Here is a 12,834-nt window from a genome sequence, read left to right as displayed (position 1 = left end):
AGTGGAGTAGGAATATCATGATGTGGCCGTGATAGTTTCGGTGGACTGTAAGGGTGATCCACATCACAAATTCTGACCAAATTAACAAAAGCCACGCTGTGAGCCTGGAGAAGATTGAAAGCAAGCTCGGCTAGGGCATCGGTATGAGCAGATCCAACATGGTTCATCCAATGCTCTGCTGCATAACGAGCCAGGGGGAAGGGCCCAATGTCATCCACAGATTGTGTGAACTGCATCAGATATGCAATACAGGTGCGGGCTATGAATTCGTGGGCAATCTGGGCATTGAATGAATAGCGTTGGATACTACATTCGGTCATATTCGTGTCAAGATACTCCTTAACGGAGAAATGTGAGAGTTCTAAGACACCAGTTCCGGAAAGTGTGACCAAACTGGAGCAAATAGTAAGAATCTCTCGTGGTTCAGGGAAGCGATACCCCGGTACAAATTGTAAAGGGACATTGTCGAAATCCATGGCCAGCACTTCCACAACCTCCTCCAGTTTGACCGGGCGCATAGAGAATGCAAGCCACTGCAGTGTGGCATGAACATACTCGAAATGTTGGTCGTCGATGTGCTTAAGAATCCTGTCATACGTCTCATACAGTGTCTTTGGCAGAGTGTCTAGGCATTTTGTCAATGTTCTTGCATTAGGACATCCTCGAATGCTATCCAACTGGCAAAATACCCATCGGAACCTGCATGAATTTATAAGCATCCAATTAGGCATAGAATCAGAGATGAACACATACATTCCACGGGCTCCTTTTGTCAAACTGGTTTCTATTTCGAGCTTCTGCGGTGGCTGCCACTTCGAGAAGGCTCGGTCATTCTGCAAGACAGTGCGAACATGAAATGCAATGTCTCTATCAACGAGGGAGCTTTCGAGATTGACCTCTACTGACAGCGGCAGCAGAGAATGATTCAAATCCTCTTCCTTCCGGCTCGTGAGCAGCATATGCAGATTGCCAAGATTCCACTTTGTCATTTGCTCAATGAGAGCCATGAGATTCTTCCGCTGTGAGCATTCATCAAGAGCGTCAATGACGATGTAAACCCTGCAGGTGATGCTCATTATCATCTCCTTCAAAGCTGTGACTAGTTTGTGCAGCGTCGGTCGCTCCATCCCATTCCGATGAACAGCATAGAGCTGCTCCAGAGCGGTAGGCATGTCCGAGCAACGAGAAGCAAGCTGATCAATGAGCGACGAGATAAGCCCTAGACAGTGCTGTTTTTCCGAGTCCCTGAAGTCGAAGTAGAAGTAGGCAAGCGAAAGAGACGAGTCGACTACAGAGTTAAACTCGATGTCGCTTATGATGGTGGAACTAGGATGCAGTGGTGTCAGTATTCATGTCAGTCACCTAGGTTAGGTATACGCACGACAACACGCTCTTTCCGGACCCAGCTACCGATGATAACGATCAGCATATGCTCTTCGTTGAACCATTGAACTACTTACGGCCGCCTGAAACCCATAATAGGGAGTTACTCTTGCTTTTCCACTGGTTGTAGTCCGCAGATTGGATGAACCACGATCCGGTCCCGGCCTCTCGCAGGCTTTTGTTGTCCTCGTAATTTGACACTGAGGAAGGAGCTGACAGCCATTTATGGACCTCAAACCGATGATGATTGGCTACAAAGAGAATAGGTACCATGGAATGATGCTCTTAGTAGATAGAGTGTACTTACCAAGATATGGTAAGACCTTCTTTGAATTTTTCATGATATGCTCCCGAATTTCTTCGAGCATGATTCGACCCTCTTGAGAGCTACCTATGACACATGTGATCCAGAATCAATGACAGAAAAGGGAGCGTGAATTTAATCATACCAGATATCGCTTCAGCTTCCTGAGCGATCTTCATCAGCATCGTCTTGATAGCGTTCGCGTCCTGTTGATCGGCTGGAAAGTACCGGCCGGTGTGGTTAGTCACAGATCTAAGACAATCGCACAACAAGAAAACAAACATTTCATCCTAGTCTCCAGCTGCGAGAGTATCTCACTCGCCGCCGAAAGCGTAGCAGTTGCGACCGCTCGAATCTCACTCGCCGACGAAAGCGTAGCAGTTGCAACCGCTCGACCTTCCTGCGCAGTTAGCTTGTCCAATTTCTCCATCGCGACTTGAACCTCGCTGTTCTTCCCGATCAGAGTTTTTAAGTATGTAACTGCCGAAAGTCGCCCGTCATTGTTGTACATTTTTACCAGATACCATGTTTCACTTACCCGCACGGCGTTCTCTTATGAGCCTAGTCGCCACTCCCAAGATCGATAAAAGGTGTGCGAGAATCTTGACGATTACCTCCTTCATCAGACACGATATATCGTGCTCGAGATACGTGGTCAAGCGGCCGAGAAAGCTTTCGAGGCTCTCGAAGATGTCGATCACCGAGTCGTAGCATTTGCTGACCCCGTCGGAGGCCTACAATAGATAAATGATTGGAGAATATTCAGTCAGCATTGAGCGCAATGTTGTATACGAAAAAGATACCTTAAGCAGTACCCCAATGGCAACGAATATCGTCTTTCCCGGTGAGAAAGCCTAATTCCAACATAGGCAGTCAGGAAGGAAGAGGTTGACGCTCGTAAGCGGTCATTAATAGCGCGCACGCACCAAGTTCGCCCCTTCTCCTGCCACCTCCGCCATCAGCTGCACGACCTTCACGACAGGCTTCAATACATCTCGCAGACTCTTTCCCTTCGCCCGACTGTCCTCAAAATCCTTCCGATTCCCTGCGATCGCTGTCAGGATAGCCTCGACGCTATTGGTAGTGCCCAAAGAGTCAAGGGGCAGCGAGTCGGACTTCGTCTCCGACTTGTGCTTGTCCACAGCCTCATTCCAGATATCGGAGAAATCTGGAGTATTCGCCATCGAGTAAGAACTGTTGAGAAATTTGCGAGGATGAAATTCGAGCTGTTCGATGAGAAGAGATGGCTGTCGAGGAGGAAGGTGTGCGTTGGCGCTCAACTTGGCGGTAGCCATATATACACGTGTCGGCCTCAAGGGCCATGCACGGCAGCAGAGTAAGTATAGAATACATGAGGACCGCATACATACACCCTCATAGCACTAGGATTGGTGCGGATAAGCCATTTATAAGTATTTGGACGGCAGTCTCAGGCTGGCGTAGGCCGAAAATAGAACGGAATCACCGCCACATTGTCCCAGTGACGCTCTTGAATCCCACCGTCAACATCGCCGCCGCCATATACATTCTTCCATCCAACCTCGACTCGTCCCCCGTCGCCGAATTGAACGCACTCAAGAACGGGAACTGCGTCAACGGAAGCTCGAGCTGCAATAACTGCGAGAGCGTCAGCTCACCATCTCGGAGGAGAAAGCTGCTACTCTCGGGGAAGATATCCTGTGCGGAGCCGTGGCATACGAGATGGAGGATGGAGGCTCCTGAGATGTTGGAGAGAACGGCTTGGACGTGGTCGTCTTTTACTCCACGACCGCTGCCGCCGACGTAGGGACTTGACTCAGAATTTAAAGTGCCGTTGATGTATAAGAGTTGGACGAGTTCAGCATCGAGTTCGACCACGAGCAGAAGTCAAAGAAACACTTTCCTCGAAGTCAGGACGATAACACAGGTATCGATACCGCAGGAACAAACCTTCGTTTGAACTATCGCTGATTCTGGGCTCATATTTTTCACGTCCGGAGGCATAGTGATCTGCGAAGTGGGTCGTATCGAACTGATGGCCTCCTCTGGACATGACAGCTCACTCGTGAGCTCGAAACATAGACGGAAGGCGTACCAATAGTTAAGGTCCCTCAATTGGCCAACTCGCTCGAATCGCCGCATGAGCTCGAAGGATCATTGTAAGGAGAACTCTTGGTCTACGACAAGCCGCTGTTCAGATCTCACAGCCTCAATGGTCGTGGACAGACCTGCATCATTGTCATGCATCGTGGTAGAACTAGTTTGTTCAAGGAGATATCGTATAAGCCCCCGAAGTTCGTGAGGTGAATATCGACAGGAATCAGGGAGCGAGTTCCCTGCAATGCCCGCTATGAGAGGGACCACATGGACAGTACTCAGCTTTGAGCTAGAGCGGGCGGAGTCTACGTTAGCTGAAGCACGATTCGCGCGACAGATGATGGTTATGACGAAGAGAGGCAAAGTCTGCCTGGATCCACACTGACCTTGTATCAAATCCAACGACTCAGAGACCGGAGTACTTAGGGCTTGAGAGGTGTCATATTTGATAGCTTCATCGAACGGGGCCTTCATTCGCTTTTTGCGGCACTTACCACAGAAGGGAGACCATGAGAAGTCATTTAGATGTACCAATAAGTATGCAGGAAAAGCGTAACGATATGAGTCCTACGTACCATGCGGCCTATTCGAATTCTTCTCCATGTGAAGATGCGTAAAGGCAATATGTTATGGGCTGGCTGGAAGCAAGACGAATGAGAATCGTAAAGAAATCGAAAGATGCACGCTTGACCGATGCTGGATCCAGATCCGGATGCCTCTTTTGCACGAATGCCAGTCGACTTACACAAAAACTCTGTTCGGGAGCGAGACGTTGTGGAGGTACGAAACTGATTGGAGGAGGAGGGGATCGGGACGTGGTCGCTCGGTCTACAGAGGTAGAAGAGAGGCCGATCAAGCGAGTGGAAAAGGGAGGAAAATTAGAGTAGCAATGTACGCACCGGATTAGTAAATGCGGAAACTTGTAGGGTTTTGAGAGAGTTCGAGTTCTCCGAGGATAAGCCGGAACGTGGTGGAGAAACGAGACGAGGGAAGCAAGCAGCAGAAATTGGAGAAAATGGGGGTATTGAGGCGAGGCGAGTGGAGTCAGAATAAAGAGAGTGGAGGATGATGAGAGCGAGAGGCAGACGATAGAGTTGACGAGTGGGGGAGACAGACGGTTGACGGACAGACACGCAGACAGAGACGTTCGAGTTCACGGGGTGAGGGGGGACCTGCATTCGAGAGGTGGCAGGACACCGGTATAAGTGACAAGAGCAGCTTGCTCCCCGATCAGCCGCGCGTGCTCATGCGCCGTCGGGCAAGCTACAAGTGCATCGGAACGCTAGTGAACAGTGGAAAATGCGATCCTAGATCTAGATACATAATTAGAATGTCCGGGAAATGAAGGAGAGGCCAAGTGGAATAGAGTATCGTAAAATCGAAGAAAAATAAAAGAGAGCGTTCCATGTTCGAAGTTGAAGATGTCAACAGTGTTATTTACCATCCAAGAGTACTCCAAGATCGAAACCTGCAGCTATTGACGAACGCGAGCGATGTGGAGGTCCTCTGTGGCCCTCACACAGAGTGGCAGACTTGGGTGCCCAATCCAATCGCCAAGACCTGTCCACATGCTGCGGCGCAAGGTTACGAACCGGAAGATACTCCTTTCAGGTCAATAAACCGTCGATGCGATAGGGATTGGTGGTGGAAATTAAAAGAAGCAGGAAAAACAAATAAAAGGGTGAAAAAGCGCACTAATGGTGAGGCCCAGAGTTGAAGGGTCGCCTAGAGAGAACCAGATGAGACTCGTACTCGAAAATAATTTGCTAGTGAAGGTTAGATATGGGTGAAGTGCTGTACAAAGTTTCGAGGCAAACGGGGAAGGGGAAGTGCTAGCAATAAATCGAACAAAGTGGAAGGAGAGGCGAAGTGTGGCTGAACCCGAGGCCGCGCGTTCCGTTCCTAGTCCCGGGCGGATGGCTCCGGCCCTTCGTCCACTAGTGATGTCGATTTAGCGTGCCGTGATCGCCACTACTTGAAAACAATTGCTCCGAGTGCTCGAGGCGATACCTGGGATTCCCTAGAAGTGCTCAAGTGGGACAGCTCAGTAGTCCAAGGAAAAACGAGAAGAAAAACGAATAAAACATCGCGATGCTGCAAACTGGGTTTGACCGGGAATTGAAAGTCCGACTGAACGAGCGTAAGTACGTTCGCAAGTCGCTACTTCAACTCCTTTTCCTTCTCATACGGGGGAGTACACGAGTACGCTCGTATGCTCCTCCACAACGTGAGCCAAAAAAACATCAATATATTAAGTGCATCGGACCGAAAGAAGAAAAAGATCATACAACAATATCAAACACTCGAAACTTGTCGGGCCCACTGCGCAGCCCCGAACACACAAAGCAGCACACCGGCACCCACATTCTCCCCCTCATCACCTTGTCTGTGACATTTGCATTCGCGCCACTGACCAGTCCCCGGCCCAGTCGATTGAGACACGCATTGGCCAGCTCCTTCCCAGTCCTTTCCAGGCATCCGACCTGCTCCCTGATCTCTGTTAGACTTTGACGGCCTCAGATCCTCCGAGCCCGTCTTTGTCGTCGTCGGGTGGTAGAGCTGCGTGTGCAAGCTCGAGGTCGCGGGCTGTGGCGGCGAAGCGTTCGGAGAGGAGCTTGAGACGGTAGAGAATTGTTGGCGAACGTATAATCCATACGCCCCCTCGGGCTCTCCACGAGCGGAGACATATCGCTCTCTGACCGACGTCTGAAATCTTGTGACGTTCCGTGGATGTGGGCGATGGTGAAGATAGGTTAGATGTGCTGTGGTTCGAGTGTGGGGAAAATGGGTTGGTTGCGTGTCAGAGTCGCGTAGAGGGGGAACAACGGGACAGGAAAATGAGAGGGGAACAAGAGGAGAGGAGAGAAAAAGAAATAAAACACATGAGAAAAAGAGAGGGCATAGAGGGCGTGTAAAAATGAGGGCGGTCACAATACCAGCAAAAAAATGCGCACGCATCTTGTTTATAGAGTGCAGCTGGCGTAGGTCTGCGCACGACCACCGTTGGCGGTGAAGGAGAGTGTCGACAATGCACAAAAAACGGGAACGAACTCGAGTTCAAACCTAAATCAATCCGATGTCGGCCTTATCCTCTTACTGATGAACAAAAAGTATCTCCCAAATTACCAAGGGCACTGCAGATAGCACCGCTCAGAGTTATGTGGCGGGAGGCAAAGGAGAGGGGAAGAAAGGAGAGCGAAAGGAGAGCGGCGCTGGGAGAAGGTGCATTGTCCCACGCCCGTTTCCCCTTTCGGACCATGTCCTCGGCACGTGACCGCCTTCCCCTCAATCCTCACATCTGTCCGTCCATCTCTGCTTGCGATCGCTACTACTCATGGTCTTTGCTCTATGTCAGATGCTCTGCTAGTGGTCGTGCTTATATCCATGAGAGGACGCACCGAGCCGCGTCATCGTCCTCGAGAACACAGTCCCGTTAAGGTCCCCAATGCCCACCCCATCCGGTCCTCCCCAATTGCCACCTAATTCGCACCGCCCACCACCACGGAAAATCAGAATATCAAGAGGCGAACCTTCTTCGTCCGCGATATTGATGTTTCGATCTCTGGACTCTCCATGTGCTCCGGGGAAACTCTATCTCGTGCGCTCTATTTGGGCCTTCGTTTGTGCTGATTGCCACTAGAGATTCTTTCGAAATGCATGCTTCGGACGTGGCGGAGACGAAGATTGGATGGGAATGCGTAGGAAGGAAGGGAGCACATATGAGGCTTTGAAGGTCGACGGTCGTCATGTCCCTTTTCCTGAACTCAGCAGTGAGTCGGTGTCGCTCGTCGTTTCATTTGCTGGTCGCAACGTTCTCGGTTTTCAGCTCTGCATCCGGTTCCGTTGCATCTAATCATCTTCGTCATGGTGCTCGGGATGCACATCTCTGAGTCCTCGAGGTCCTTGCTTTCCTGCTCTGAATCTTCGTCGAACGTCATCCCATCCCATCTCGTCGGACCGTCGTTCCTAACCTTCGCATCCGACTCAGACTCTGTATTCTTTCTGGCAATAGAGTGTCTGTATCATCGTCTGATCAGCGTTCGAATCCATATTAGACGGGGTGAAATCTCCGTATCCTCAAATTTGGCGTCGAGTCATTGACGAATCTTCGACGAATAGCGTGCTCTGCGTACCATCTGAGCCTTCCTTTGGGCATGCTGTAGGTCACGAACGCTTGGATGCAGGATGCGCAACACTCGAATCCTGAATGGGAGGATCGGCCGAGGGACTGCAGCGCTGACTTCCGGCGAAGCAAAGGGGAGGTTCAAGTGTCAAATTTCGACTCCGAATCTGAATGAACCCATGCGAGAAAGATTGGCATAACCAGATTTCCCTTTCATTCAAAAATCTTCCCGGATGTAAGTACATTTGCCTTGAGTCAAATTTACACAGAGCTGGAGTACGAATAAGCGGTAAGCACAAACATTGGCAGTGCGTCAAACACCCATGTGTACGTATGTGGCCCAACGAGAGGCCCACACCTTTGAACCCCGAAGCTCACGTATCGTCGCGTCAAGCGCAAAAGGGATGGCATCGAAGTCGAGCCTACCATTCTTGAAAATCCTCGAATAAACGCCTTTAGCAACTACAGGTCCGTCCTTATCGTCCATAGTCCTTACAAAAGAAAAATTAAAGTTGGATCACGAGCCATGGGTATTCGTACGGAGCCTTGAGAATAAAGTTATGAACACGTACCACATAGTCCCAATAATGCTCTTGAAGCCCACCGCCAACATCGCCGCCGCCAAATGAATGCTCTCATCCGGCCTCGACTCGTCTCCCGCCGCCGAATCGCACGCACTCAGGAACGCGAACTGCGCCAACGGAAGCTCGAGCTGCAACAGCTGCGAGAGCGTCAGTTCTCCGTCTCTGAGCAGAAAGCTGCTGTTGTCAGGGAAAACGTCGTGTTGGGAGCCGTGGCATGCAAGATGGAGGATGGAGGCTTCTGAGATATTTGAAAGGACCGCCTGGAGATGGACTTCTTTTTCTCCGCCGCCGACGTTGGGATTTGATTCGGAAGCGTCGTTGATGGTTACGAGAGAATTGGGAGGCAGGAGAGATTGGACGAGTTCGGCTTCGAGTTTGACCATGGGCAGAGGTTTCTGGTTGGGTGCGTTTTGCGCTGCGACGATCAACGCTTTGGGATTATCGATTGTTTTCATTTCGCGACGCGCGATGAGGAGAGTCGTTAGGGTAGGGACGTAGGATGAAACTACATAGTCCATGCAGCATTCGGTACGGGTTGATGTATAAATTCCAGCGGCATGAATGGGCAGGAATGCGAATGGCCCTGTAGGACACCACCACAATCGAGGACGGACGCCTTCTGGATCTCTCTGTGGAATGTAGGCAGAATTAGGATTTAAAATATTTTGCTATGACTATGCTCACCTTTAATGCTAGATGAGTGAATATAGGGCGAACGACTGATGTCCACAGCTCTGAGAGAACGCCGTCATGCGTCGACGGCTCGTAGAGCCTCCTCGAAAACCTCTCATGAGCAGCCTCCAATGCATCGCCCATATCCGCATCTCTCGCCGTCCTATTGGCCTTACCAAGTACCTGAGTCAGTCTTCTCAGCTTGGGCAGGTTGACGCTAGTAGGAAGATCAATATACGTGTCGCCCCCTTCGGCAGCAGGTCGCATCATGATCGCAAAACACCGTTTCGTCTTCTCGTCGCCCACCAGCATGACCACCACGCACCCCTCCCGTACCACTCCCTTCAGCTCCTGCCAAGTCCTCCCACCGGGCAAATACGCCTCCATCTCTGGGTCATTCTCCCTTATGCGTTCCAAAACTTCGTCCCACTCCTCAGTCAGTTTCTCCCTCCTTCGAGTCGACTCTCGATCGATAGCGAAGTCCGTGCCCGTCCTCCACTGCTCTGCTATTTCCTTGAACCGTTTTGCTAATTCTCGGTCTTTGAGCGCGTGGAAAGGCATGCGAATTGAATGCGCCTGTGACCACAAAACACCCCGGCCCTGCTCCAGACGTTCGATAGCACGATGAAGGTCCCCTCTCGCCATGAGCTCGAAGCAAGCCGCGTCGCAGGGCAATCCATACGAATGTTTCAGCGTGACCATCCTGACCTTCAGGTCCATAACGAACGTCAGCTTGCTTTGTAGCGACAACGCATCGTCGAAAGCCTTGGATGCCAACTCGACCCACCCGACGCTCGCCGCTATCGGCGCCCAAAACGTCGCCGCTCTGATTCTGTTCACCACCGGATACGCCGTATTTGCCACCAAGCCCTCAATAATATCCTCGCACTTCTCCAGATCCTTCTTGTCCGGGGCCTCGGACAAGAGCTCGTACCGAAACGCACGTGCCCGAGCGACCTGGATGAGGATTTCCGATTCTCCGTTTGTATGTGCGAGGAGGGAGACCCAGATCTCCAGCAACTGGATGTACTGCTCGAGCCCTTCCATGTTCCGCTCGTGTTTGAGTTTGTGCAGAGAGACTTCGGCGATCGCGCCGCTGACAATCCAGCGCTGTTCTTTGGTGTAGTTCCACGTCGTCAGGTTCCGCCAGTGACCCAGCAAGTCTGCTCTACGCATGTCCGCTTGTGTAGCAAAATAGACTAGACCGGCCTGAAAGTTTACATACATCTTTGAAAGTATGTTGTCGGTGAGCTTAGACATGTATATGACAATTGATGAGTTGGTAATGTCGGAATCCATCAAGGGCAAGGGTAAGGAATGATAGGCAGCTATGCCTATGGTAAGGGATGTGAGGATATGGGTCCACTGAGAGGTCCCATAGTCAGGATGGTGACGCTGGCTATAAAGGAGAGAGAGCGTAGACAGAGCAACGAAGCGAAGTGTTCCGATGTCGAGCGGAATGCATTCAGCGGAGATAGACCGAACGGATTCCTCTGAATCAGCTTCTATATTCAATACCGAGTCGCAGAACCGCGGCATTATAGGCAGCGCAATTGGTGTTCGTCCAGCCTCAAAGGCGAGTGTGATACTATCAAGGTTTGAGTCTGGCACCAACGGGGAAGGACAGAACTTCAAGAGGCTCTCGCAGATAGCAATGGACTCTTCTATAGACTCCACGGTCCCTTCTCTCCATGCATCCTGATCCAGCGCAAGCACGAGTTCCATCAGTGCAACAGGTTTCAGCACGTGTTTGTCGGGACATATCTCGTTTGCCACCCTGGCTATTTCAATCCTCGTCTGACGATGACGATGGGAACTAGTTTTGCAGCCACGAAAAGCGAATGTAATCAGCGGCGGGAGGTATATATGAGCCAGTATTCGCGTTCGAAAGGATGGGTTGGAAGAGGCGAGCGTGAGCGCTTGATGGGCATAGCGTATAGGCGTGACGACGTCAGGGGGCGATGGACTCGTCGAGCCTGATGCCACACAAAGATACGAAACGTGGGCGAGCAAGAATAGAATTCGTGACAGTTCGTCGTCGTCGGCTGCTATCAATCGCCGTGCATCTTCCAGACATTGGATCGCCTCTGCGAGACTGGGTGTATGACCGATGATTGGCTCGATGTCAGTACCTGACACGTAGGCGAGAATATAAAGTTCTGCTATGCATCGGAGGGCGATGGGGCGTTGTGCATGGCCCTCGGGGCATTGAGAGAGGATATTGCGTATCAGAGAAACACTTTCCTCGAAGTCAGGAACAGAACATAGGTATCGATACCGGAGGAGTAGACATTCTGCTAAATTGATCACTGCTTCTGCGTTTGTACCATTCAGGCCCAGAGGTACAGTGGTCCCCCAAGTGCCACGGCTCAAAGCGACTGCCTCCTCTAGACATGATAGCTCACTCGTGAGCTCGAAACATAGACGGAGGGCGTACGAGTAGTTGTGAGCAAATGACGATAGGGAGCTCCTCTGAGCGTCGGATGTACTGGACAAGCATGATTTATAGAGCGCAATGGCCTCGTAGAGGTCGCTCGATTGGCCGACCCGCTCGAATCGTCGCGTAAGGGTATTGGCCAGCTCAAATGAGCACTGCAAAGAGGTCTCTTCGTCTACGGCAAGTCGCTGTTGAGATCTCGCAGCTTCAATGGCCGTGGACAGACCTGCTCCATTCTCGTGGATCGTGGTAGGATTTGCTTGTTCCCGAAGATATTCTATACACCCCTGAAGTTCGTGAGATAAATAACGACAAGAATCAGGGAGCTTGCTCCCTGGAATGTCCGCGATGAGAGGGACCACGTCGACAGTAGTCGGTTTTTGTCTTGAACGGACGGAATCTACGTTGAAGAACGAGCGCGACAAACGACGATTATTATGAAAGAAAAAAAAAATTCTGGATCCACACTAACCTTGCATCGAATCTAACGAGTCAGAGTCAGAGTCGGAGTCAGAGACGGGAGCACTTAGGGCTTGAGAGGTCTCGATGACTTCCTCGAACGGTCCCTTCGATTCATTTTCCATGGCACCTACAAGAGAAGCGACTCGACCATGAGAAGTTATTTAGATGTACCAACTCAAGAAAATCGTGGCCATATCAGTCCTACGCACCATATGGTCTGTCGGAATCCTCCTGCATGTGAAAAATCTGTACAGGCAATATGTTGTTGGCTGGCTGGGAGCAAGACGAGTAAGGTCGGTGAAGGAATCGAAAGATGTTGACGTGGCTTCCGCGTTGGTAACTGGGCGTTGCATTGGATCCAAATCCAGATGCATCTTTCACACGAACTTGCCAGTCCCCTTCAAGATATTTCTCCACACAAAACCCGCCAATAGGCGCCCAACCCTTCCCAAAACTTGTGTCGAAATTGCGTATTCAACCTGTTCTCGAGGTCGCCCTTCGGGCAACTCTCATAGGAGTGTCCTGGCAAGTCCTAATGACACTGCGCTGGTACCCCGTGGTGACGGTAATGTTGGAGCAGAACGAGCGTTGACTCGCTTTGAGGGAAGGTCAGCCCCAGAGGGCGCACCTGTTCATGCGAGTGCATTGATAGGGCGTCGTTTTGTGAGCCGTGAGAGGCGGATTTTGGAGGAAAAGACACCAGAAAGGACACACTGACTCGAGAGTGCGACTCGCAAGAGCGCACATCCGGCCCGATATGCTCCGGTTCGTTGCGCGCGCAACAAGGCACTTA

At 51.0% G+C, this 12,834-nt stretch overlaps 4 protein-coding genes across 4 annotated transcripts; 1 reads left to right on the top strand and 3 right to left on the bottom strand.

The window, feature by feature from the left end:
* Nucleotides 1-15: 15 nt before the first annotated feature.
* STEHIDRAFT_109549 (uncharacterized protein) lies at nucleotides 16-2,871 on the bottom strand (the record flags this gene model as incomplete). The annotated part of the gene is made up of 9 exons (XM_007302122.1): nucleotides 16-45; nucleotides 78-699; nucleotides 1,601-1,634; nucleotides 1,691-1,774; nucleotides 1,833-1,904; nucleotides 1,970-2,167; nucleotides 2,226-2,421; nucleotides 2,491-2,541; nucleotides 2,614-2,871. 9 exons carry the CDS (start codon nucleotides 2,869-2,871, stop codon nucleotides 16-18), a joined length of 1,545 nt encoding a protein of 514 aa, XP_007302184.1.
* A 245-nt stretch (nucleotides 2,872-3,116) lies between these two features.
* STEHIDRAFT_109548 (uncharacterized protein) lies at nucleotides 3,117-3,670 on the bottom strand (the record flags this gene model as incomplete). The annotated part of the gene is made up of 3 exons (XM_007302121.1): nucleotides 3,117-3,295; nucleotides 3,325-3,481; nucleotides 3,617-3,670. 3 exons carry the CDS (start codon nucleotides 3,668-3,670, stop codon nucleotides 3,117-3,119), a joined length of 390 nt encoding a protein of 129 aa, XP_007302183.1.
* Nucleotides 3,671-4,929: 1,259 nt separating this feature from the next.
* STEHIDRAFT_119995 (uncharacterized protein) lies at nucleotides 4,930-5,541 on the top strand. The gene has a single exon (XM_007302120.1). The coding sequence runs from the start codon at nucleotides 5,169-5,171 to the stop codon at nucleotides 5,478-5,480; it is 312 nt and encodes a 103-aa protein (XP_007302182.1). The 5' UTR covers nucleotides 4,930-5,168; the 3' UTR covers nucleotides 5,481-5,541.
* A 722-nt stretch (nucleotides 5,542-6,263) lies between these two features.
* On the bottom strand, nucleotides 6,264-12,278 carry STEHIDRAFT_155012 (uncharacterized protein; the record flags this gene model as incomplete). Its single annotated transcript, XM_007302119.1, has 5 exons — nucleotides 6,264-6,525; nucleotides 8,459-9,099; nucleotides 9,155-11,979; nucleotides 12,052-12,168; nucleotides 12,251-12,278. The coding sequence occupies 5 exons, from the start codon at nucleotides 12,276-12,278 to the stop codon at nucleotides 6,264-6,266; spliced, it is 3,873 nt and encodes a 1,290-aa protein (XP_007302181.1).
* Between the last annotated feature and the right edge of the window lie 556 nt (nucleotides 12,279-12,834).

This window comes from Stereum hirsutum (genome assembly GCF_000264905.1).
Source record: "Stereum hirsutum FP-91666 SS1 unplaced genomic scaffold STEHIscaffold_4, whole genome shotgun sequence".
Lineage (NCBI taxonomy): Eukaryota > Fungi > Basidiomycota > Agaricomycetes > Russulales > Stereaceae > Stereum > Stereum hirsutum.
The sequence above is the reverse complement of the archived record's forward strand: the minus strand, read 5'-3'. Positions and strand labels throughout refer to the sequence as shown.